The 26,023-nt window shown below is 40.7% G+C and overlaps 1 protein-coding gene across 1 annotated transcript; it reads left to right on the top strand.

The window, feature by feature from the left end:
* Window positions 1–625: 625 nt before the first annotated feature.
* Window positions 626–24,145, top strand: LOC136490299 (uncharacterized). Its single transcript, XM_066486766.1, is given in 31 exon segments — window positions 626–754; window positions 1,791–1,984; window positions 2,092–4,035; window positions 5,105–5,180; window positions 6,004–6,126; window positions 7,465–7,535; window positions 7,609–7,709; window positions 7,795–8,265; window positions 8,335–8,520; window positions 8,617–8,904; window positions 9,306–9,938; window positions 10,320–10,713; window positions 10,852–10,994; window positions 13,508–13,678; window positions 14,672–14,791; window positions 14,793–14,870; window positions 15,500–15,577; window positions 15,579–15,797; window positions 15,799–15,879; window positions 15,881–16,063; window positions 16,156–16,215; window positions 16,340–16,659; window positions 16,790–17,204; window positions 17,340–17,807; window positions 18,998–19,114; window positions 19,539–19,660; window positions 19,744–20,500; window positions 21,819–22,073; window positions 22,166–22,348; window positions 22,429–22,767; window positions 22,984–24,145. Coding segments are annotated over 30 exon segments (9,297 nt in total). The 5' UTR covers window positions 626–754; window positions 1,791–1,836; the 3' UTR covers window positions 23,737–24,145.
* The last annotated feature ends 1,878 nt before the right edge of the window (window positions 24,146–26,023 follow it).

Raw genomic sequence — 26,023 nt, 5'->3', positions numbered from 1 at the left:
GGCATGAGCGATGCGGGCAAGTACACGAGAATGACCCATTAGCAGCCTGTTCGCTTGCTCGTAAACGATCGTAAATTTCCAGCCGAGAACAGTGTTTTTCTCTCACACCAAACCAGCCAGCAGTAAATAATCCACGATACGATACGGCCTCCCGAACAGGCTGTACATCCGGACAAGAAGTCACGTGAGAGGATGAGCCACGTCCGGGCGTACCCGAGCCATATCAGCCCATGTTTAGTTCACCTAAAATCCCAACTTTCGCACTATGCAAAAAGAAGATTCCCCGTCACATCAAATTTGCGGTACATGCATGGAGTACTAAATGTTGACGAAATCAAAAACTAATTGCACAGTTTGGTTGTACTTTACGAGACGAACGTTTTGAGCCTAATTAGTCAACGATTGGATAATTATTACCAAATACAAACAAAATGCTACAGTAGGGAATCTTACACTATGCAAATTTGGCCACTCCAAAGTTTGGCCAACTAAACGACCCCTCATTATGGTTTCCCTTTCGTTGGGCCTAAAGGCCGTGGCCGTTCCATCAAATCCAGATCTCCAGCCCAAGGTAAAATTCCATTCACCTCACGTGATGGCACGTGCCCACACTGGCATGAGGTCCCACGCCGAAGCCACCGGCGAAACAGATGCGGAGGCGAGAGGACAACAGACGCGGACGGCGGACAGACCGAGTGATTGGTCGGCGACCACCTCACCTCCGCGGCCGCCCACTCCCCGGTTCGGCTGCACGGTGAGCACTCGCCGCACTCACCTTCTTCCCCCGTCGCCGCCCTCTCTCCTCTCCCCCCCGTGGCGCATCGCGATCACACGGGCTGCTGCGTGCCAGCTCGTTGCAGTGTGGGACTTAATTCGTTTGGGGGGTTTTGGTCGGTGCTGGATCCGAGTCCTGATTCCTGAAGCTTTGCGATTCGCAGCTAGGGCTGGCTCATTTGATGGGCACTCCCGTTTCTTCGCTAATCGTGCGCGCGGGGTGTTTGGAAATTTGGTTGGTTGTGGAGTTTGGATAGTTCGAGATGGGATTAGGCTTATCTCGAGTAGCATGCATGTGTTCGCAGCACGCTTGCTCCTTCTTAGACCCAATTTTTTTTTTGCTGAACTGGGTTTCAAAACGAGGAGTTCATCTGAAGTGTGGGTCTCAATTAGGTAACTGTTATTGATGGCAGACCCTTTCATCTGCCCATTGCTTACCTGTAAGTTAAGTAATCTCTAGGTTCACTGAGTAGTTTTGGCTGGGGATCATACATAGACTTTGTTTTGTAGCTGTATACTACCTTGTGCACCATTGTTTTGGTAGGCAGCCTCCTGCTCAGCTTGCTCATAGGCTAAACAATGTTCACATCCCATTAGGCTTTAGCTTGAAATAGGTATGAGTTCGAACACTGTCCCGTTACTGAGTACTAATGTTGGATTGTTGGTATTCTTTAATGCTTCCTATTGGCTATGTCTGTTGTCCTCAAGCTAATTAACTACTGCATTTTGTCAAATTTTAGCATTATTATTAGCAGTCATCATGTGTGTTTTCTATTTAAATGCCCACTTACTTCATAATTTGTAGTTTTTCCAAAGATCTTTTTTTCCAAAAATAAGAGAACAAGTAACCTTAGTACCTTATTGAGCTTTTCTGTGTCTCGATCATTTTGAAGCACATTCGTTTGGACTTTGGTTTCTATGTATTTAATAATGAGCTACATTCCTTTTCTGTATGACCTTTCCATGTTATGTTCAGCTGTTGTCTAATTCCTTCTATTTTCTGGTTTCTTTTCAAGCAATGTTACTTGTTACCATCATTAGCAGTTGATGAGCATATGAACGATGTCCACATCTCGTCAGATAGATGATGGACCTGGTGTACTACAGTTATGCAGATGGACGGTGTTACAACCCCATCTCAAACTATCAGAATTTCGAGAGGCTTTTATATCTCCAACAAGGCGTCTTTTTGGACTGCTCTCAGAACATGGTAAGGCTTTATCGCTATCCATTGTTCTCCATTGATCATGTTGGAGCCTTTGTCCTTGGTGTACTGGTAATATTGTTAAAATTTTCTACCATGGTTTTACAATCCAGGGGATCTTGTCCTGGCAACTGCTGAGGTCAACCCATCACAAGTTGAGTCACATAGAGCTCTCTCAGATACCTGTACTCAGGCAGTCTTCGAAACGCTTTCTACTATTCCGAGAGTGAAGTCTTTGGCATGGGGATACTGTTCTGATGCTTTTGATGACTCAAGTTTTAATGAAATTCTTGTGGTATCTAGTGACACTTCTATCACAGTCCATGCATTCTGCCGTTCTCACAAAAGCACACTAGCAGTTAATTCCACGTCTGATGCTAAAGAGTTGCATGGGGAGTGGAAAGAGTGGCACCCTACTGAATGTGCAGTGTTGGAGGATGGTGAGTCAGGTCCAAAAAACTGGTTTTGTTCTTTCCTGACTACAATCACTTCGTCTGTTTCTAATGGAAAATACCAAGCCAGATTTCCCATGAAATCTTTATTACCTAATTCAGCAGAAGTGGTATCCTTTAGCATATATGACATTACTCTCTCTTTCTTGAAGTTTTGGTATAGCAAATGTTCTCTGAAGACTATGCCGGAAACTGGCAGTGAATCACCACGAAGTTTCCTTAGTTCTTTACCTGTGGCTGAAGCATCATGCAGTTGTCAGTGGGAGTGTCTAAAAGTTCTGTCTAGCTCTTCAGGTTATTTGATCGGCTTAGTTTTGACTCCTAACGAATCAGTAAGTTGTGAGGCCCATCCATCCAACGCAGAGTGCATTTTGGTTGCTGTTCTGGAGCTAAACCACTGGGGTATGCAGTGGAACTTTGTGGCAGACCTTCAGGATGCATGTGATGGTATTAGGCCAAGTTCAAAATGGGTTGATTTTCAGTTATCAGATGTGTTTCTTGCCTGCCTTAATACAGCAGGTTTTGTTGCCATTTGGAACGTGAAAACTGGTGGTCTTGCGACGTCATTCAGTGTTCTTCAACAGTGCAGAACAGACCTGGAGATGCCTCTGAGGAGCTCTATGCCCATTGTGACAAATTTGGATGGGGGAAATATCCCTGTTGAGAACTTTGTTGGCAGAATGTTTAAGCGGTTAGTTTTGGCATCATACTCTTGTCTTCTTGCTGTTGTAGATGAGGTTGGAGTAGTGTATGTGTTCTATGCGGATGACATCTTAAACTTCAAAGCTAATGTGCATGAAATCTTTGATCTGCCTGTTATGAATCATTTTGCTGATTGTTTTTCTACCTGGGAAGCTGCTGGTCATGAGATAGGAAGTCTATCATTTTGTACTAATCAGTCCATACGAGGGTCACTTAATCTAGCCAAATTGGTTCCTGAGTTCTCAGGGAAAACCGATGTTGTTATTGCCAGGCCTAGAAAAAGAAGAAAGTATAGATGCAATGAAAATGAAGTGGACAGCTGGGCAAGTGGCTTTGTCACTACAGGGCAGATGAAAGTTGGGGTAGCTTATCCTCACACAAATTCCTCTAGTTTCTTAAGGAGGATAATTCTTCCTCCATGCAGATCACAGCAGGATGTAATTAGCCTGTCTCCACTTGGACTAACTAGGATTTTTAAAGGTTCTATTGCGGATGGAAACGAGCATGTCAAAATTTTTCATTCCGAGTTGCTTATGTATTCATCTTTTCTTGGCAAAGGAGATATTGATGTTGGTCTTATGGACAAAATGCTTCCATTTCAGAAGGATTCTGCTTTTGTTGGAGATTCTGTTGTTTGCTCCTGCCAGGGGTATCTGTATTTAATTACCCAGTATGGTCTTTCTGTGGTCCTTCCTCCGGTTTCTGTATCGTCCTTTTCATCTCATGGTGACACCATCAAATTTTGGCAACCGGGTCCTGCTACTGGTAGTACATGCAATGCTCTGAACTTATTATCTGTTGACAGATCTGAAACAAGCTGGAAAACCTGGCAAATAGAAGTTCTGGATAGAGCGTTGTTGTATGAAGGGCCTGCACTAGCAGACAGGCTCTGTTGGGAGAATGGTGTGTCTTCTTTCAGTTGCCTTTTGTTTTCGTATTTGTGTGGCATCTTGTTACATGGATGGGTCCCAGTCCCATTGTAGTATTTTGGTTGCCTTTCTTATCCTGTGGTCCTGTCTTCACTTCATTGGACATTTTAGTAATGGATTTGTTTTCATAAGGTTATGTCTAATTTGATTGTATCTAATTAACATAATTTATGAAGGAACCATGGCTGGATACTCAATTTCCCTCGAAGTATCTCTCATGGATTTTACATTTTTTGGGCTTGATTTAGTTATTAGATTAGATAAATGTACTATATGATACTGAATAACTCTTGAATCCACAGTATACCCATAGCTATGGAGTTATTCAGTGGCATATTGCGATGATAATTTTAGCATTTTTTTTCTCAAACTAGAATAAGAGCTGCCCATCGTCATATTAATAAGGTATGAAGGGAAAACAAAATGTACATGATACATCGCCAAACTCTTGGTGTGATCCTCCAGGGAGAAAATGCAAAATTAAACAAAACCCTCTATAGGCTTAGCTACCAGGACACCCAGATGGTATGTTACTTGAATGCAGTGAATATCTGTGAAGGTATTAATTTCGACATGCATACATTGTAAGATTTTGCATCTGGATGATACTAGTCATACTTGGCGACTGCTATTCAGCATTTGCTTGAATCATTTAGTGTTTCAGGTGGTAGACCCTGACCAGTAATGAATATTTTTTTGAAAGATCCTATGCTCTTTATTGTTCTGGAGAGATATCCAACAAGCAAGGATGTTCTTCCCAATGTCTTTACTACTACTCCCTCCGCCTCCATTCCAAATCGTAAGTTGTTTTGGCTTTTCTAGATACATACTATGTATCTAGACAGCATATATCTATGTGCATAGCAAAAGCTATGTACCTAGAAAAGCCAAAACGATGGAATGGAGGGAGTACTATTTGTCAGTGATGGTTATGCACGTTCCAGGATCTAATTTAAGTGGATGATACAATGACACTAATAAATCTGTGACAAACATAGTTCTTAGAACAGCATGTGCCCTAACTTCGTTTATTGCATTGGCAGGATGGGATTTGAAATTCTCTAGGTTACGGTGGCTGCAATTGGCCCTTCATTACTCAATGATTGGTGATCTAGAGCAGTAAGACCCTGTATTTTCTTTTTGTCCTGGCACTTTCTCTTTCATTTGTTCATGATTTGCTTTAACATTATATATGCACCACCCCCAAGTCCTATTTCTTATCTGTTTTTGGACTATTTGCACAGTTTATTCTTTTGGTGTGTCTTCATAATTGTTATGTATTATTACTACATGTTGGAGTCCGAATATTGGATTTTTGGAGTATATTTCATATCGTGCAAATTATTTCCATGGTAATATGAATTTGTACATGATGAACTTTTTCAGTCTGCTTATCTATTGATAATCTTGTGGTATTCCAGAAACAGGGTTGATTTTTTTTATCTTTGCTTTTAATTTCTGATCATAAGAGGTTTGTCCTCTTCCTCTATAGTCTATACTGCCATGTGCCATGTATTTGGTGATTACTAAAGAGTTAAATGCATGAGCAGCCCCTGAATTTGTCAAGGGATGCCACTTAGGTCCACGAACTTCGAAAACATATTTTTTTGGGTCCCTGAACTTATTAAGTGGTGCACCGCACATCCCTAAACTTGTAAAATGGTGCAACGCAGGTCCATTCCTGGACCATATCGACCCCTGCGGTGAGCCACTTCACAAGTTTAGGGACCTAGAAATGCATTTTTAAAGTTAGTGGACCTAAGTGGCACCGACAAGTTCAGGGGCTGCTCATGCATTTAACTCCATTTTTCTATTTTAAGTAACCAAGTATGCTTTTATTGTGTTTTAGTCTACTTTTTTTATTGAAGAGTTATTTGAATTTGCAGTAACCATTAATACTATCTTCTGTATGCATGGATATCTAACGCTATTGGCTTGCTAGGTCACTGAATTTGCTCGCTGAGGTCAATCTTGCGGAAGAAGGTGTCTTGCAACTGCTATTGGCATCTATTCATCGGTTATCTAGTAGGACTGGAAGTGATAATGAAGCTGCGGTGTCATCCAAGTATGTTTTATTCCCTGATAAGATCTTTGTCTTGTCATTGTAATAAGCTATATTGATAAGTTAGGTTTGTCTTTTGAAATACATTTGGCTCGTGGAAACATTTCGTCCGTTGTCTACATTTATCTGTTAAATAATAATAACTTTGTAGGTTAGCCTAGGTCAGAAGGATCATAATGCGGATTACTGTTATAAGATCATATATTTGATGTTCTTTCACAACTTAAACAACATCAGTCCTTCACTACAGCTATATTAATTTTATCCACTTCCAAAGATATATAAAATTGTTGAATTCGTTTTTTCATAATTGTCACATGCTGTTTCAGCAAGGAAAAGGAATATCATGAAGTCGACACTTGGTACAATTATGGGCAGTTTACTATATAACAGATTAGAGAAATGCGTAGCAAAGATTCAGCAACAGAACTTGCTCACATGTATTTTTGTTTTTCATCACGAGTGAACTATATGAAGATAAAACTTTACTTCCCTCTAACCAGTGCTTAATCTGTGAGGTCTGAAAATAGTGGTGCATCGTAGAAAGTTGGTAGCAGGCTGAGTCATGGAGGAATGGCTAATGGAAGCTGAATGCATCTGTAGTAGGCTCAAGCCTGCGCAGAACACCTGTACAACTGTCGCAACCTTCTTGTGGGTGTGCGTGTGGGTGTGGGTGTATTGGGGGGGGGGGGGGGGGTGCATGTGTTGAACCTATGATGGGGCTACACCATTTAAGCCACTCTAATTGGGTCATGGAACTTTACAGATACTAAATACTTAAAATATAAGCCATTACTATTTATGATATTTCGAAATATCATTTGTACAGAATGGGTTCGCAATGATTTTATACATTCGTACTTCTACTAGCAATATTAGTGTAACATAAGCATGTTTTGACACCCACTGCCAGTTTGCAATGCTTTTTTAGGATGCCATTTGTTAATTTAGCCTGCAAAACAAAAACCTGTGCTAGGGTGCGACAGATCCAACAACATAATGCCTTGTATCCTCAAAGCTGCAGTGCAGTACATTGATACGTCCATCCCTCAAATTTGGTGGAATGACTCCATTCCTCTTGCTTATACTAATTATTAGTTTGTCGGGAAATTAGCTGGTGATGGACCAACTCATTCCATTCCACAAACCAAACAAATAAAGTGAGGAGTGAGAAGATGATGGACTATCCCATTCCTCAAACCAAACACCCCCTTAGGAATACTATAAGAGGCATGAATGCATGATTTGTGTCCTTTGTCCTATTTTCCTTGTGTTAATGTAGTCTGCTATGTGTCACACTTTTAGCTTCATGTAATTTGTAAGCTTACAGTGTGAAAACAGGTTAATGGTTTTAGCTGTCCGCTTTGCAACAAGAATGATCAAATGTTATGGGCTACAAAAGCAAAAAACAGGTAATTCCTTTTTATTGTACTATTTTCTTTGTTATATGTGAGATTTATTCTCTTTATGCCTCTGACATGCCAGATAATAATTCAGTAAAGCTTCATGAAATGGCTCTCCTTTTGATGGTAATAAGAAGTATCCAGAGCCGAATCTCTGCAAAGAATCAGAATTCTGTTCGGACGGTAAAGTGATGACACTGTTGCTTATATTGGTTTATAGTTGTCTTCAAATGACCATTTTCTTAATGCTGTGCTTATACTGTGGCAGGGAGATGATAAGAACTCATTGAAAATAGGTACAGAAGTATTTCAGAATGATTCTTTGCTTCCAGTTGTAGTGGATGGTGTTTCATCAGGGCCATCAGGTGGTTTAGATGCTTATGACAGGCAAGAGTCAGCTCCTGTGTTGGTTCCTGATAGCAACAGCATGTTAGCTCTAACACCAGTTGAGTCATCTCTTAGTGCTCTCCATGACATTGATACTAATAAAGGGACTACTCAAATTGGAAGACAAATTATTCAAGGAAATATCAAGGAGATGATTAACAGATGGGAAATGAATAACTTTGACTTGAAAACTGTAGTCAGAGAAGCACTGCAGTCTGGTCGCCTACCTTTGGCAGTTCTTCAGTTGCAGCTTTTGCGCCAGAGGGAATTTGTCTCCAATGATGATTCAGGAGATGCTTTCTCTGAAGTTCATGAAATTGGAAGATCCATTGTGTATGATCTGTTGATGAAGGTAATTTAGTACACTTAGTCTAGTAAAATATGTGTTCCTGTTGCTGTTTCTGACAATTGTACTTTGCAGGGTGAAACTGGATTGGCTGTAGCAACACTAGAAAGGCTGGGAGATGATGTAGAGTCAGACCTAAGACAACTTATGCAAGGTACTGTCAGGAGGTCACTAAGGCTACAAATTGCTGACGAGATGAAGAACCGTGGGTACATAAGACCAAATGAGTGGAAGATGCTAGAAACTATAACACTAATTGAGGTTGATTGTACACATGCTTTAGCTCATTTATTTACAAATTCTAACACTTCAATTTAGCTTAATACTGATCAACAATTTTTTTCCTCTGTGGAAAAGCGGCTCTACCCGAGCAGCAGCTTCTGGGACACATATTTTTGCAGGGAGAATGTCATTCGTGATGCTGCAAAAATTGTTACACTGCCAGGAGAAGATAAACCTGTATTGGCTCTACATATTTGCAACCACCCCATTATTGAATGTGGTGATGTTGATGGAGCAGTGCTTGGTTCTTGGGTGAACATTAATGATTACACTAAGGAGTTCTCTGGTAGCAACATTTCTGATGGTTATTGGGCCTGTGCTGCTGTATGGTCCGATGCGTGGGATCAGAGAACTGTGGACCGTGTAAGTCATGATTGTCGTTTTAACTTACTGATAGGTTACTTGCGCCCTATTTCTGATAAGAACCATGTGTTGTAGCTCATGTAAGAAATTCGTGGAAAAAAATCTTGTTGCATGAGCTGTACAAACTGCCATAAAAAAGTGAGAAAACTAAGTTCTTGTTACCCAATTGATTTCTGCATATTTTGACCCATTGCAGGGGCATTTGATACCACATACGATCTACTGTTACAAATACCAGATTTTTTCTCTTGGTTTCGTTATTTTTTCCATGGGAATGTGCCTTGGGGTGTGATTTATTTTTTATGATGCTTTTGTTATGATTATAGCACGCCAAATTCCGATTGAGGCCCTGGATTACTTGTAATTTTATGGATTCATGATTCTTATTATATGTTCTGTAGATATTGCTGGACCAGCCTTATCATATACATGCTCATATCCCATGGGAATCTCAGTTTGAATATTTTGTTGCTCATAATGATGCCGGGAAAGTCTGCAAACTCCTGGACATGATTCCCAGTAGCATACTTTCAGAAGGGATTATTAGAGTAAATGTGGACAGTTTACAAGCCCCTGCCAACACTCTTTCTGATTTAACACTCCCTGATTACAGCATGTACATATGTGACTCAGAAGAGCTTGAACCAGTCTGTATGGAGATACCACATGTTAAAGTTTTTAGATCTTTGTGCAATCATGAATCAACGTTATATATTCGAATGGTAATGCAGCTGGAATTGGCAAAGAAACACATCTTTATGAAAGAGTACTGGCAAAGTACTACTGAAATTATACCTTTGCTTGCTCGTGCTGGCATACTTATAAAGGTTGGTTCAAAGGAAGAATGTTCTACGACATCTTTTGCTTCAGAGATGCCAGATGATGCTCATCACCAGGGTCGTGAAGGTGCACTGCATAAGTTAATTATACGTTTCTGTGTGCAATATAACTTGCCATATCTACTGGACCTCTATCTGGACATCTGTAATTTGGCTCCTGAAAAGGATTGTATCCGTTTGCTCAAAGAAACTGCAGTAAGTTCTGGTGCTATAACCTTGAGTAGTCGTGGTCGTCTTCTTTTCTTTTGTGTGGTGTGAATGTGTATTCGCTCAAACCTTTTCTTATTATTAATGATTGTATGCGACTCTTCTGCATGTTCAAAAAAAAAAAAAAGAACATGGACTATAAATTTGCTATAGCATGGTTGGAATTTATATCTTTTGAGGACCAAGTTATGACTGTTGTAGCCCCTTCAATCTACATGTAAACACTCTGTTTTAAAATATCCTTTGGAAAAGTATAAGAAGGTTAAGTTTAATTGTAACCACCAGAGATTAATTTGCTCAACATGTTCCTGTTTAGTACTATACATGTAATTTTGTTTGATTTGGTTGTTATGCTGCGGATATTTTCAGGGTGATTGCAAGTGGGCACAATGGTTGCTCTTCTCCAGGATGAAAGGTCATGAGTATGAGGCATCATTCTCTAATGCCTGTTGGAATTTGTCAAAGAAAACGGTCAGTAATAGTAGTCTTACCGCTGTTGAGATAGATGAAATGTTGTATACAGTAGATGATATGGCTGAACGAATTGGTGAAATGTCTGCACTAGCTACCTTGATGTATGCTTCAGCACCAATTCAGAAATCCATATGTACTGGAAGTGTGAACAGAAGTGGTTCGTCTTCCCAGTGCACATTGGAGAACCTGGCTCCTTGTCTCCAGCAATTTCCAACGCTATGGAAAACCCTTTTTTCTTCTTGTTTTGGCCAAGATGAATATGGGTGTTTAAACTACTCTGCTGGTAATGGTAATCAACCAAAAACTTCACACTATATTCGGATTGTTGAAGCTCTGCTTTTGAGAAGAAAAAATGGCTCTGCTTTTGAGAAGAAAAAATGACCATTCATTATTTCCTTATGCTAAGAAAAGAAATGTGTTTTTTCAGTGTTTGGAAAAAGATCAATTTCAGAGTACTTGAGATGGCGCTATAGCATTTTTTCCTCTGCTGGAGGAGACACTTCGTTGTTGCAAATGCTTCCATGTTGGGTCCCAAAGTCTATTAGAAGATTAATTCAATTATTTGAGCAGGTTTGTCTTTTCTTTGGAAGGCACATTTCAGTTAACACAGTATAATTTACTGATGTGTTTTGTTCTATATCTGTCAGCCCAAAATCCGTCAGCCCAAATGTTTTCTGCCAAATGCATCAGTTAAATTTAGATTTTCAATGCATAAATCTAGACTTTGTGATGCTGAATTATTATGTGTAAGTGAATCTGTAGCTACCCTTTTTAGAAATATAAGTAGTGAAGTGATAACAGAGTAACAGTCTATAAGTAGTCACAAGACTTCTTTAGGGAAACACTCCTAATTTTATTCAGGCCTACACCAACTTACTTGGTACAAAAAACTTTCTTGCTGTTCCTAATTATTTCTGAGAACTGAGCTATAACTCAGTTGGTAGAGCCTTGAGGTCACAGGCTGCCCTCCTGGTCTAAACTCGGTGCTCGCAGGTTGTGTGAGTACCTCCATAAAGGATTATGTACCTCCCTCTCTTAACACAAAGCTAGAGTGTTATGCTTCTAGATTACCATGTGAATTTGGGGGAGAATTAGGAGAGAGGGAGGGAGGTGGCTGCTTGAGGGAGGTACCATTGGGAGTGGCAGCCAGGAGGCGTATACCCCAAGCCAGTGGCAGAAGAGATGGGCTATGCCCTTGATTAGTGGTGTAGCCAGGAATTTGCACCTTGGTATTCATTGTAAAAAAATTGTGCAGTGCAAATGCAATATATATAGGATCACAAGACCATAAGAATAACCAAAAGTGCAGCAATGACCATAAATCCATAATAGTAACCAAAGTACAATACGTTGACAACTTGCATAATAGAAATATCTCATAGTTAAGACTTGAAAGATTACAAAATAGGAAAGGAAATTACAATAACATAAAAAAGACTTGAGTTTGGAATTTTCATCAAACACATGGAGTGCAATGTGCATACCTTGCCTTGCCTGTGCGGCCATCGGCATTGCCTGCTTTCCCTTGTCGTAGACTTGCCAAATGACTAACTGATGCAGCTCCACTGCTCACCAGTCACCATGACACCGCCTCATTGTCTCCCCTTCCTTCGCTCCTCGACAGCGGCCAGTGCCGTATCACCTCAGCCCGCGCGCAGGCACAAGCGTGTGAGCCTCCGACGCTGAACTGCCCACCCATCACGCTGCCGCCTGCCGCCTGCCACCTGCCACCATTTGCTGTTGTCGCAGTGTCGCGTACGGTGTATCTAGGTTAGGTTGAGGAATGGGGAACGGGCAATTCTGGAGGGCTGGAACAGTGGAACGTGCGACTTTGGTCTGTTGGCCTCTTGGGCTGATGAGTTGCCGAGTTGGGCTGAGATTTTTTGGATTGATGTGGAGAAACATGTGGGCTAACGGATAGGAATAGTTACATGAATACAAGTGCATATAAGATTTTTTTACAAAAATCATTGGTTCTTCTCCCACGTGGTTAAGGTTCCTAATTTTCTTCTGGGAAATGACCTATTAGCATATTCCAAAGTACCTTGGTGGAATATGGATAAAAACACTGCATGTTTTTTTCTTCCCCAATCTTGATTTTGCTTTATATGGGCCTGGGATCGTCCAAGGTCCTCACCAAAGTCCTCCAAGAACGGAAATGATTTTATTCCTGATTTCCTTATGGCATTTGACAAAAATCAACCATATTGAGACATATTCTAAACTGTGTAGTAAGAAAGTTTTGGTAAATGCCTAAATGGTAAAATACAGTTTTTTTCTCAAACACACAGGAGAGCTGCATATCTTTATACTAGTAGAGAGAAAAAAGGTAAATAATCCCATACAAAACAACCTTTTTACCTCACTTAGCACCAGGAGATAAGAGCAGGTTGCAGTACTGGGTTCTTACCCCATTTTCTTCTTAATATAATGATACACAGCTCTCCTGCATGTCCCATAAAGCAACTCTAGCTGAAACTCTCAAACCATGAGAGTTCTTGAGTCATTAGAAAATACTCTTGCTTCATGTAGTATATCTAGAGCTCTGCACAAGTTCATGCAAAATCTTCCTCTGCAAATGTTGAAATTATATGGATTTTAATTGTGAAGGTTGCTTAGGCAAAGAGGATACTCCAGCTAACTCTTAAATGTATAACCTAATTGTTCACTAATTCTGGCATGTGGCGTGATGTGGTTATTTGGTTATGTAATTTGTTGTAAATGACTAAATGTTGTCACGGTAGTTATCTAACCATGTTTTGAAGGATAGTTGGGACAAGCCTGACAACACAATATATCCCCCTTCCATTATGTGCAATCGAATGCATTCTATTGACCTATTAGAAGTCCTAATGTAATTCAGTTGTAAAAATTATTGGCTAACCATGAAGGAAACCATATTAGTGTTTGAATTTCCAGGCTAACTTCACTTTTTTTTCTTTCTTTTTCCTTGAATGTGCAGGAGAATTACTTCACTTCTAGTTTTGTCTTAATTTGTATATGTGCACATGTTTATTGTCCAGTTGTATTTGTAGCAGGGATAATCTTTTACACTTTTCTTCTTCACCATGATCTATTGTCAGGGCCCTTTTGGAATGCAACTTCTATCAAATGTCCCATCACCTGAAGAGTTATTCACTCACAATGTCACCGATTATATATACAATTCCACTGGATATACTGAAGCCAATGCATTGTCCTTAGAAGCATCGATCCAAAAAAGTGTCGAAGAAGAATTATATTCTTCCCTTGAGGTACATTAATCTTGCTCATCTTGGAAACTTTTTTCTTTGTTTTTGTATCTCACATCAGCTTCTTTACATGTTATACTGTTATCTGTTAAAAGTCGAATACTTAGCTCTAGATTATCTTGGATATATGCTAATATGTGTACTAGGACAACAATGGAGAATGCAAAACTGTATTAGAGTTAAGGCCATGAAGCTCCTCCAAATGTCTTGGCTTCTTGATGCCTTATGCATATGTCATAAGCCTGCCTACAGTGGATGAGCATAAGCTTAAGGGGCTTGTGTTCTTACCCCCATTTTGGAGTCTAATTGTGATTTTGCACTCATTTATTTAACCTTGCAATTTTGCCCCTGCCTTTTCAAAACGAATGCAGAGTTTAATCTGCTCTGTTTAGAGGAGTTAACGGTGTCAGTTCAGCTACAAAAGACTACTTTTCCCATGTAAATTTGCCCCTAGGTTTTTGAGTACTCTCTGATTTTAACCTCTATTTTGGCATCAAATATTTGGACAGCATTTTGAAAGAATTTTTACATAATAAAATTGCAAATATTTCAAATCTAAGCAAAGTTCAACAAGTTGTGCATGGTTAATCAACCATCAGTGGAAGCTGGGAGGGTTAGGATGAGGTCAGGGGTTATCATTTAATTTTTTTTGCACTTATTATTTTTATTTAATTCATTTATTCGTCCTTCGGTTAACAGAGTCTAGAACCAGGGCAAACAGTGGCTTCAGATTCAGGATTAAAAAAATGAGGGTAAAATCGCAAAGTTGAAAAGACGAGGATAAAATCATAATTGACCTTCCAAGTAGGGGCAAAAACACCAATCTCCGTAATCTTAAACTCCTCTCACCTAACCTTTTCCAGAAGCTAATAAATCCTACAAGTTTATGCCCGACTTCTCCCTGACTTGTGCTATAGTATTGTGATCTTTTGTTTCAAAAAAAAAGTATCGTGACCTTCCTGTCTAAACTAGCATTTTCATTATTCCTCTCTTCAGGAGAAAGATGTGAGAGTGGAACACCATTTGCACCGTGGTCGAGCCCTAGCTGCTTTCAGGCATCTTATTGCTAAGAGGGCTTCACAGTTGAAATCAGCTAGTGCACGTCAAGTGATATCCTGCACAGTCTAATGTTCAAGCAGATGTACAATTGATGCTTGCTCCTCTAAGTCAAGCTGAACGATCAATTCTTATATCGGTATGTCCATTCACCTGAATTGATTTTATACCCAATGACTGTTCATGCTGTCAGGTATCCATCAAGTTTCTGCATTGCATCTGAAGCATTACTGAAATACTGAGTTCCGCTTTACGGATAAGCATAGTCATACAAATTTGTCCATAGCATATATTGTCCATTTGCGACTTACCAAGTGGCAGTATCCCAGTTATTTTCCTGGAAATGATGACAAGGTTTAGTTCCACTTCTGAATTTGATACAATATGGAGAACCATAGCACTCATAAAGTCATAATCATACTAACCTCATAAATTTTGTACATTTTTTTAATTTAGGAATACACTTCTCATTTCTCCACTTACTCTGTAAATAAATTATGTTGCATTGGGCAATGTTTCTTCAAATGTTTTGAACTTCGATTATCCATATATTAGTAAATATGTGATGAACTGAGTAAAAGTTATACTAATATTTTATTCATAAAATTATTCCCTTATACAATATTGTCATAATATTTACGAATATATTGCCTGTTGAGTAGTATTCGTAATGTCTGAAGCATCATAAATTTATATGAAGGTGGCAGGCTGATGCTTTGTCTCTTTATGTGTGTCACTTTCTTATCATTTTTCTCTTCTCCAAAACAGGTGGCTCCACTAGCTATTACAAACTTTGAGGACTTGACTCTAGTTGCTTCCTGTATATTCTTGTTGGAACTTTGTGGTCATCTGTGCCAACATGCTTCGTTTAGATATTGCTGCACTACGACGCATCTCTTCCTACTATAAGTCAGTTCAAGAAAATAAACATGCTGATCTATCTTCACAAAGGGCCCCAGAGCTTCATGTGCAGTCTCATGGAGCTGGCATAGCTCCTGCTCTAGCTCGAGCACTAGCTGAAGATTATGTCCAATCTGATCATCTGCATGTTTTGGAGCAGACTCAAACCTCTAATGGCTCCCAAGAAGGAACAGCCACAACATCCTCTTATTGCTATTCTGCAGCACCTTGAAAAAGCAAGTTTGCCATCAGTTGGAGGAAGATAAAACTTGTGGATTTTGGCTTTTAACTGGTGTTGGTAATGCGTCTCTTTACAGATCGCAACAGAATGAAGCAAGTCAACACTGGAATTTGGTTACTGAATTCTGTCAGGCACACCATCTCCCACTAAGTACAAAATATCTTGCTTTACTGGCCAATGACAATGATTGGGTATTAATTTTTTTCTTCTCTTGGTTGCTATGGTTTTTTTTTTTGGTTATTTAGATAAGTTCCCACACTGATTGTAATTGTCATTTTGGCAGGTTGGCTTTTTAACAGAAGCTCAGATAGCTGGATTTCCTATTGAAGTTGTTATTGAAGTGGTAATTTTATATCTTTGTACCACATAACTTTAAAAGGCTTTGTTGTTGTTGTTTGTACCACATAACTTTAGTTGCAAATACCACATAGTAATTTATTGCTGTTGGTGTTCTGTTCACTGTTCAGGCAGCCAAAGAGATCAGGGATTCAAGATTGAGGACTCACATACTGACTGTTCTGAAAAATATGATGTCACTTAGAAGGAAAGCATCTGGTAATATACCTTCAGGAAGCAGTTATTCATCTTTCTCTGCTGTTGATGGCAATAATCCCATGGAACTTTTCTGCATTCTTGGAGTCTGTGAAAAGCAAAAAAACCCTGGGGAGGCACTCCTGATTAAAGCAAAACAAATGCAGTGGTCTTTGCTTGCCATGATTGCTTCATGCTTTCCAGATGTAACTCCTCTCTCATGCTTAAGTGTTTGGCTTGAGATTACAGCCGCAAGGTAATAACTTGAGCATAGTATGATTTTTTTTTTTTTTTTTTTTTTTGCTAACAATATTTCACATGCTTCATTGTTGTTCTACTGTGTAATTTTGTTGCCTTCGTGTTTGTTGCATGTTGCTCATCTTAAGGGAGATGTCCTCGATCAAGGTGGATGATGTTTCTTCGAAAATAGCAAAGAATGTTGGATCTGCTGTTGAGGCCACAAATAAATTGCCAAGTTCTGGCAGAAATGTTGAATTTCGTTACAACAGGAAGAATCCAAAGCGAAGACGGTTCCTGGAAGCCTCACAGGAAAAGCTCACAATATGTTTCTCACTAGATAGCACATGTGGGCCAGATTCTGCTGCAACTTCCAATCCTACAAATATTGATGATCATCAGGAAGGAGGAAAGCCAATCTCTGTTGATATTGATGAAAGGCTTGCATCTTTATCAAACATGGTAGCAGTGCTTTGTGAACAACAACTGTTTCTACCATTACTTAGAGCTTTTGAAATGTTTTTGCCTTCCTGCTCCCTTCTTTCCTTCATCCGTACTCTCCAGGTTAGTAGTAATAGTTTATTTAGTTTGTGGGTTTTTTTTTCTCGAACATGCAGGAGAACTGAGTGTCAATGCATCATGATTTAATTTGCAAGTAATATTCAACTAATTTGAGCACTTCTGTGTTACCCTTGAAAGGCATTTTCTCAAATGCGTCTGTCCGAGGCTTCTGCACATTTGGCATCGTTTTCAACAAGAATAAAAGATGAAGCCTCTCATACTCAACTAAACTCTTCCAAAGAAGTGTCAGTTATAGCAGAATGGGTGGCCGTTACAGCTGTAAAAGCTGCAGATGCTGTCCTCTCAACCTGTCCATCAATTTATGAGAAGAGGTGTTTACTGCAGCTTCTTTCAGCAGTGGACTTCGCCGATGGTGGCACTTCATCATCTTACTTTAGCCGAAGATATTGGAAGATTAATCTGTCTGAACCTTCTTTGTGTAAAGATGGTGATATCTACAACTGGAATGATTTGATGGATGATGCTTCTCTTTTGACATCATTAGAAAAGGACGGTCAATGGGAGCAGGCTCGAACTTGGGCAAGACAACTGGAGTCAAGTGGCATAGCTTGGGAGTCTACTCTTGACCATGTCACTGAATCACAGGTATGTGGCTTCCCCCTTAATTTCTGTATAGTCCATCTATATCTATACAAATTAAATTACGAGTTTCAACTTGTACACCTGATCACTTTTTCTGACACATCTTGTCTTACTAGGTTTTGGCCTATGCCAAACTATCTTAAATTTGACTATGTTTACAGAAAATAGTATCAACATTTGTGACTCCAAATAGGTATACTATGAAAATATGTTCCAATACTTTTTTGGCATCATAAATATCAGTATTTTTTGTATACGTTTGGTCAAACTTAAGATGGTTTGATTTAGGGCAAAGCTAGAATTGCATTCTTTTTGGGACGGAGGGGCCCATGGAACATCATAATTGCTCTTCATGCCATAAATTAGTCCAATGTGTAAATTTTCTAATAACATTCCCAAATTGAACATAAAGATCCATCACAATGACAACCATGCCGCTGCCCTCCCCTGCTGCACGCTCGCCCACTATTCGCATCACACAAATTCTGCTTCCTCAGTGCTATGGCCATCCACTGGAAGCACTGTTGCCACCCTTGCTGGCAATTTGTGAAACATAAGTTTGTTGGATATATATAGAAATTATAAATATCACTAACTACTTGGGGAAGCATCATGTAAACATGAGTACATTGGTGCACATATGCACAAATCAAATCTCATCGCATGGATGCAATCTGAATGGCCTGAGTGAGCAGGAAATCCCCTTGTCTATCTTATTCTTATGCAGATTTAGGCTCAATTGGATTTCGGCCAGTTAAAAAGTGAACACATCATGAATGGATTCCCTGGTTCAGATTCAATTTGATGGATGAGATTAGTTTGCGTGTATGTGCACCAATATAATCTTGTCCACCTGATATTTAATAAACTATTTTATTTAACAAAAAATAGATGTTCCATTTTTGTCTTGACATGAGTTTTGCATGCACAATAATGGGGAAAAAAAACAGAATCACAACCAACCATGATCACTATACTACATTGCCATTGGTGTACAGTAAGGATTTTACAGTGAGTCAGGTCAATCATGTGCAGCTACGGAGTGATGTATCGTCCTGTATACCCCCAAAACCATCTTTTTAATCACCATGAACCAATTGTGGATTACATAATGAACATTCATCACTGCATTTTGACATTCTCAGTATGGCCTTCTTATGTTATGCTGACATCCATCTGCGGGACATGTGTAGGCAGAAGCCATGGTTGCTGAATGGAAGGAGTTTCTTTGGGATATCCCACAAGAACGTGCAGCCTTGTGGGGTCACTGCCAATCTCTCTTTATGAGATATTCTTTCCCTCCTTTTAAGGTATTCTTTTCGATAAGTAAAATGCACAGAAATGCTGTGCTCCATTCGAATGCAAGGTGTCCTAGTTCTATGCACATTTATTAAGGAGGCATTAAGATGAGAGTAGCCTTCCTCTTTCTACCAAAGAAACAAACATGAAATGATCAATGCCATCTAGCTGCTGCATGTGTGGAGAAAATCTTGCTTGCATTATTTGTTAGACCACGTTTATTGCTAGCAGCTTTTCAGTTCCATTGAAAGCTAACCCATTAATAAGGGCATATTAGGAACACTCATAGATGCATGCTTGGAGAATGTAGTATGCCTTGTTAAAAAAAAAACTGCCTCAGATCCTAAACGCCTTGTATTATGAAATGGAGGGAGTATTTGTTTTCCCTTATCCTTGTAAATCACTAAATTGTATGTTCATTCGCCGTACATGCAGGCTGGATTATTTTTCCTTAAGCATGCCGAAGCAGTAGGAAAAGAGATACCAGCACAAGAGCTTCATGAAATACTATTGCTCTCTCTACAATGGCTAAGTGGAACTATGACTAAATCCCCTCCGTAAGCTTCATTTTTCCTTATTTATGTTCACATTGTGCTCAATCTTATCATCTCCTTGCCGATTAGCACTTCCCTTTTTGCAGGGTCTATCCTCTTCATCTTTTGCGGGAAATTGAGACTAGGGTGTGGCTCCTGGCTGTTGAGTCAGAGAGTCAATCTAAGGCTGATGGTGAATTTGCGACTTCTGCTGTTGCTCAAAACATAGCTGTTGGAAACAGTAGCAGTATTATAGAACAGACTGCTGATGTCATCACAAAAATAGACAGTAATATGAGCTCGCCGCACATGAAAGTTACAGAAAGGAATGGCACACGGGACAGTTTATCAAGCCAACATGTGCAACTCTTTGAGTCTAACAGCGAAGCATCTTCAACAACAATAAATAACACGAGAGCAAAGCGAAGGGTGAAAACAAGTTCACCACTTAGACGAGGGGCCAATGACAATATTGAAAGTAGAACTAACGAGCTGGATAACAATTCTAACAGTTTTCATAGTTCAAAGATTGGAGAACAAGCTAGAAATTTACTTTCTGAAGAGGAATTTGCAAAAATGGAAGCATCTTTATCTGGCTGGGAACAAAATGTTAGGCCTGTAGATATGGAGAAGGCTGTGCTCTCCTTACTGGAATTTGGGCAAATAACTGCTGCTAAGCAACTCCAACAAAAGCTGTCTCCATCATATATTCCTGAAGAACTTGTCCTTGTTGATGTTGCTTTAAGAATTGCCAATAGCAGCAGTAGTGGAGAGATCAGTTTGTCATGCTTTGACACACAGGATCTTTCGATACTTCAGTCACTGGAAGTAGCAAATAGCTGCAATATGATTAGCCCATCACAGGTCTGGTTATTTATCTCGTTCATTTTATGACATGATTCTGTTAGAAACTGTGAGCACCTGGAAATTTCCATTTTTACATGAGTAGTTACACCAAAATAATGGAATGCTTTTGCCACTTCTTCCAGGTGGTGCGGGTTATTCTGGGGTGTTGTTCAACAATTATCTAGATAGAACTATCCCTATTATACTCCCTCCGTCCTAATATATAAGGCGTAACCACTTTTTATTCATCCTATAATACAAGGCGTGCTCTCTTTCTCTCCCATCTAGACGCGCGTGCATCCATGCAGTAGTACGAGAGAGAATTAAATACGTTCCTTGGTCTTTGGACCAGAGGTAGTTACGCCTTGTATACTAGGACGGAGGGAGTAACATTGTATTATTGTAACCATATCCTTGGAAAGTGAGAACAGCGATTAAATGATACATGTGTAAAGAAATATTTTCTCAAGTTTATGTGGCTTACAATGTTTTATGCGCGATAACAAATTTACAATAATTCTATCCAAAGCACTCGCATCACCTTTCCTGTTAATTATTGGCTAGTGACTATAGTTGTAAAGTTATTGATGTTATGTCAAGATGTTAGCATACAAAAAAAACATTTTGTGCTGTGATACAATAATTCTCTTCTACCATAGGTTTGCAATCCATGTTGGTGTGTAAACTTGCATCCATTACATTTTGTGAAGTGTTGGTGCAACTCAGGTCGATTTGTATATTCTGTTACATCAAAGCTGCTTAGTACATCAAAGTAGTTCTGGCTGTATCATGAAATGTACTTGGCTGTGAAGTGCTAGGTAGGTACTGGTTCTGATCAATCTGATATCAGGCAAAGCAACTTATTTGTGAAGTGTTAGGTAGCTACTGGTTCTAACCAATCTGATATCAGGCAAAGCAACTTCATTTATTACTTCTGTGAACTTATTGGTTAAACAAGCCTTTTTTTTTGCGACTATTGGTTAAACAAGCTTGTGAAATCTCTTAGGCCTTGTTTAGTTTTGTGGGGATTGGAAGGGGATTAAATCCCCCTACAAGTCAAAGTCCCCCTCATCCCCTCCAGATTGACCGAACAAGGCCTTATCTGCTTGAGATTCGTAGATCATGATCATGACACAGTTATTCTTAGATCTGGGGTTGGTTATTGAATATTGATTACATGTTTGTTCCTTATTACCTATAGTGTGAGGTAGTGCTTCAAGTTGAATCATTGATGCAAATGATATTGATTTTGTCCATGCTCATCACTCCATGTATGTTAAAATGTTGTTAATAAGTGTTACTGTGATCCAGAAATAAGAATGATGTTTTATCTCAGGTTATGGAGATACTAGCTGTGAAATGTGGTGAGGGCCGTGGGCGAGCTCTTATTAGGAGAATAATAGCAATTGTTCGAACTGCTAAATTACTGGGACTCCCATTTTCTGAAGCATTTGAGAAACAGCCAATTGAACTTCTACAGTTGCTTTCCCTGAAAGCCCAGGATTCTTTTGATGAAGCGAAATTTCTGGTGGAGACACACATCATGCCTGCATCTAGCATTGCCAGAATTCTAGCAGATTCGTTTCTAAAGGTCTGTTCATTGCTCAGGTTTTAACAGTACACTTTTTGGGTATGTGATATTGCAGTGCTACTGCTATGTTACATGATATGCTTTCAATCCAGGGGCTTTTAGCCGCGCATCGTGGAGGCTATTTGGATGCCCAAAAGGAAGAGGGTCCTGCACCTCTATTGTGGAGATCAAGTGACTTCTTAAAGTGGGCAAAACTATGTCCATCGGAATCAGAAATTGGCCATGCTTTGATGCGTTTGGTAATGACTGGACATGAAGTACCACATGCTTGCGAGGTTGGTGTATCTTCTGATCCCTTGTTTTGCTTTTCAACATTTTTTCCCGCATCTTAAGTTGTCTTGAAATGTCATTGTAGGTTGAACTCCTAATATTGTCGCACCACTTCTACATGTCATCTTCTTGTCTTGATGGAGTGGATGTTCTCGTCACATTTGCAGCAAATAGAGTGGAGTCATATGTTTCAGAGGGGGATTTTTCTTGTTTAGCTCGCTTGATCACTGGAGTGAGCAATTTCCATTCCTTGAGCTTCATTCTTTCGATCCTTGTAGAGAATGGCCAATTGGAGTTGCTGCTTCAAAAGTACTCTGCCACTGACACAGCCACAGGGACGCCTGCATCGGTTCGAGGATTTAGGATGGCTGTTATTACATCACTGAAACAGTTTAACCCGAATGATGATGACGCTCTCTCTATGGTCTCTCTTCCCCTATCCCCCACCTCTTGTTACTACTACAAATCTATTTACTATCTGACAACCCACAACCCACAGTAGGTTCAAAAGTAGGTTTAACACATTGCCAAACAGAATTTAATCATTTATTAATCACAAAAGATCATCAGTATAGACATTATCACTACGAATGTTAACCTTCTGTTTCCTTATACTCTATCATGTCTGTGTCTAATGCAGGTATACAAGCACTTTGACATGAAGCATGAGGCTGCTTCTCTCCTTGAATTGCGTGCAGAGCAATACATGAACAGCTGGTTATCTCGATATGACAAGGAACGGCGAAATGATGAGCTTCTTGAGGCTATGCATCACCTTGTAGAGACAGCTGAGGTTCTTTCAACTATTGATGCTGGCCAAAGAACACATCGTGCTTGTGCCCGTGCTTCTCTTCTGTCACTTCAGATCCGAATACCTGATCTTATGTGGATTGGTCTTTCGGAGACCAATGCCCGGCGAATTTTTGTGGAACAATCTAGGTTCCAGGAAGCTCTTATTGTTGCTGAAGCATACAACATAAATCAACCTATAGAATGGGCTCCAGTCTTTTGGAATCAAATGCTAAAGCCGGATCTAATCGAGCAATTCGTGGCTGAGTTTGTATCAGTGCTGCCCCTGCAGCCACCAATGCTTCTCGAGCTTGCAAGGTTTTACAGGGCGGAGGTGGCAGCCAGGGGAGAGCAATCACACTTCTCTGTCTGGCTTTCACCTGGAGGCTTGCCTGCAGAGTGGGTGAAACATCTTGGCAGATCATTCAGGAGCCTGCTGCGTAGAACAAGGGACATGAGGCTGAGGCTGCAGTTGGCAACTCTGGCGACAGGCTTCATTGATGTCCTTGACATTTGCAATAGAGTTTTGGATAAAGTCCCGGACAATGCTGGCCCACTGATCCTAAGGAAGGGCCATGGCGGGGCATACCTTCCTCTCATGTAATATTTCCCTTTTCTTTTTGATGCATTGGGTTCAGAACTTTTTGGCAGTTAGGCTATCTTGAAAGGAAGGTGAATCTTGCGAGATTATATGTATCAGCTTTCTTTGGTTCGGCATCTTGACAGTCAAGCTTGGATGTAGTCTTCGACTTGGATTCTCATCGATGATGCCATGGAAGACTTTTTTTGATTGTATGTACAGCAGTTTGAGTGGAAAAACCGGCAGAAGTCGGATTTTTGCAGCTTCATCCGGCAGGTGTTTTCTCACTCATGATATAATGGATGCTTGTAATTTTTTTTTACCGTACCCAAATAATTAAATTTTGAGTTGGGTTGGTCCAAAACTTTGTTGTACGAAGATGCACCCCGTATTTTTGTTCCTTTTTTTCTGTCTTGCAAGTGAGCACTAGCTGCCTTGTCATTATAGGTCACTGATTTGCTGTATGTATGTTCGTGATGATTTGGAACACCTGCCATTCACGCACAACACGCAAGTTAAGCAGTTCGGCGAAAGCGTAAAACTTTTTTGAGCTGCCATTCCTCGCAGAAAACAGAGCAAAAACACGACAGATAAGCATGGTTGTTCAAATTGGATGTGACGGGACATGCTGATGATCTATCTATTCACGCGCTTGCCCCAGCAATCATGCCACGCGATCACGTAAAGCTCCACGAATAATCTGTCAACGTTATTGCACAGAATGTATAACGGCATGCAAGAAGAGTATACTCCAGGATATTGAGGTCGTCCCTGCTTGCGGCTTGCCGCCGCTCGCCGCTGTCCCTGCGTGCGGCTTGTCGCTGCCTCCTGCCTGCAGCCCTGGTAGCCTCGCCGCACCATCGCTGGATGCGCCAGCTCGCTGTCGCCGCGAGGTACCTCGCTGGTGCCGCTCGCCGCTGTCCGCGCAAGGTCCGCTGGCACCAAAGCGGCCTTACCATGCACCGACGCGCCTGCTGCAAAACTGATCGGCGGCCGCTGGCAGGTGTGCCGTCGGGTCGGCGCCGCTATTACAGGGCAGTAGTAACCCACAGCAACCAAAGCACTCAGAGTAAAATTTTAAGTCCCGTCCCCTCCTTGGCCGCGCCACAGTGCCCCCGCTCTCAGGCGCCCTGTCATCATTCCGCCACCTTCTCGAGTGCACTCGCCTTTCAGCCAGCGCCCACAACACAGGGAGTGGCACAACCGCACGAACCCAACTCACGCTCCACCTCGGCAGCTTTGCGTCCCTTCTACTCCCCTCCACCGCATCCGCATGCACTCCCCCTTTTCCCTTTCTTTCGGCTTCCTCTCCCCGGCTGCGGCATTCCTTCCTCCTTCGCCTGCCGTTTCCAAGTTCCTTGTCACGCATGCAACCCTGCGTAACCAACTCCGTTCCGCGGCTCCACTGCCACCAACCATAACCACCTTCACTACCCCGGCCATGAGTTCTTTCTCGAAAACGAAAGGGTAGCTATCTAGTAGCAGTGCCGCTGCCGCCACTTCCGCCGGCACCCGTCGCTGGCACACTAGCTCTGTTTGCCAATGCTATTGCCACCAACCCCTCTCCAATTATGCCACGTGATGGGCCCTCGTGTCATCGGAAGAAAGGAAGAAAGGAGCAAAATTCACCGGCGATCCTGAACTCGCCGACGGTGGCATTTAGGTCCCTCAACTTTTAAAGTCCCTGAACTTTTAAGGTGATCACCATAGATCCCTAAACTTGATCGGAGGTGTCATCCCGGTTCCTGAACTTTCAAGGTGATCACCATAGGTCCCTAAACTTGATCGGGGTGTCATCCCGGTCCCTGAACTTTGATCACCACCGGTCTCTAAACTTGGCAAGTGGTATCATCTCGATCCAAATGTGGTCTAACCTACGCTATAAGTTGGCGTGACGCGCTGACTGTACGTTAGACGTGGATCCAACATGTGTCAATTAATCAGTTATTATTTATACTAGTAGCCATGCACGTGCGACACACGCGTGTTTAAAGTTGTGGTAGACTACATCTTAAATATATATTGGAGAAAAATTTAAGATTTTAGATACTTGAAGTTGTGGTTTTAAAATTATTTTTTATACTTACCAGACCATAACCCTAAGGCGAGAGTAAATATAAACATAACTATTATATATTAATTAATTTACCCAAAGTATCGTTGAATCCACAATGGCCCCGTTCGCTGGTCTGAAACTTAGCTGAAACTGGCTGAAAAACACTGTTCTGGCTGAATTGTTGTGAGAAAAAAACATTGTTGCGGCTGGAAAAAAGAAGCCGAACAAGTCGAATATGAGGTAAGCCGAACTAGG

This window comes from Miscanthus floridulus, chromosome 1, assembly GCF_019320115.1.
Source record: "Miscanthus floridulus cultivar M001 chromosome 1, ASM1932011v1, whole genome shotgun sequence".
Classification (NCBI taxonomy): domain Eukaryota; kingdom Viridiplantae; phylum Streptophyta; class Magnoliopsida; order Poales; family Poaceae; genus Miscanthus; species Miscanthus floridulus.
This window is presented reverse-complemented; position numbering and strand designations above follow the sequence as displayed.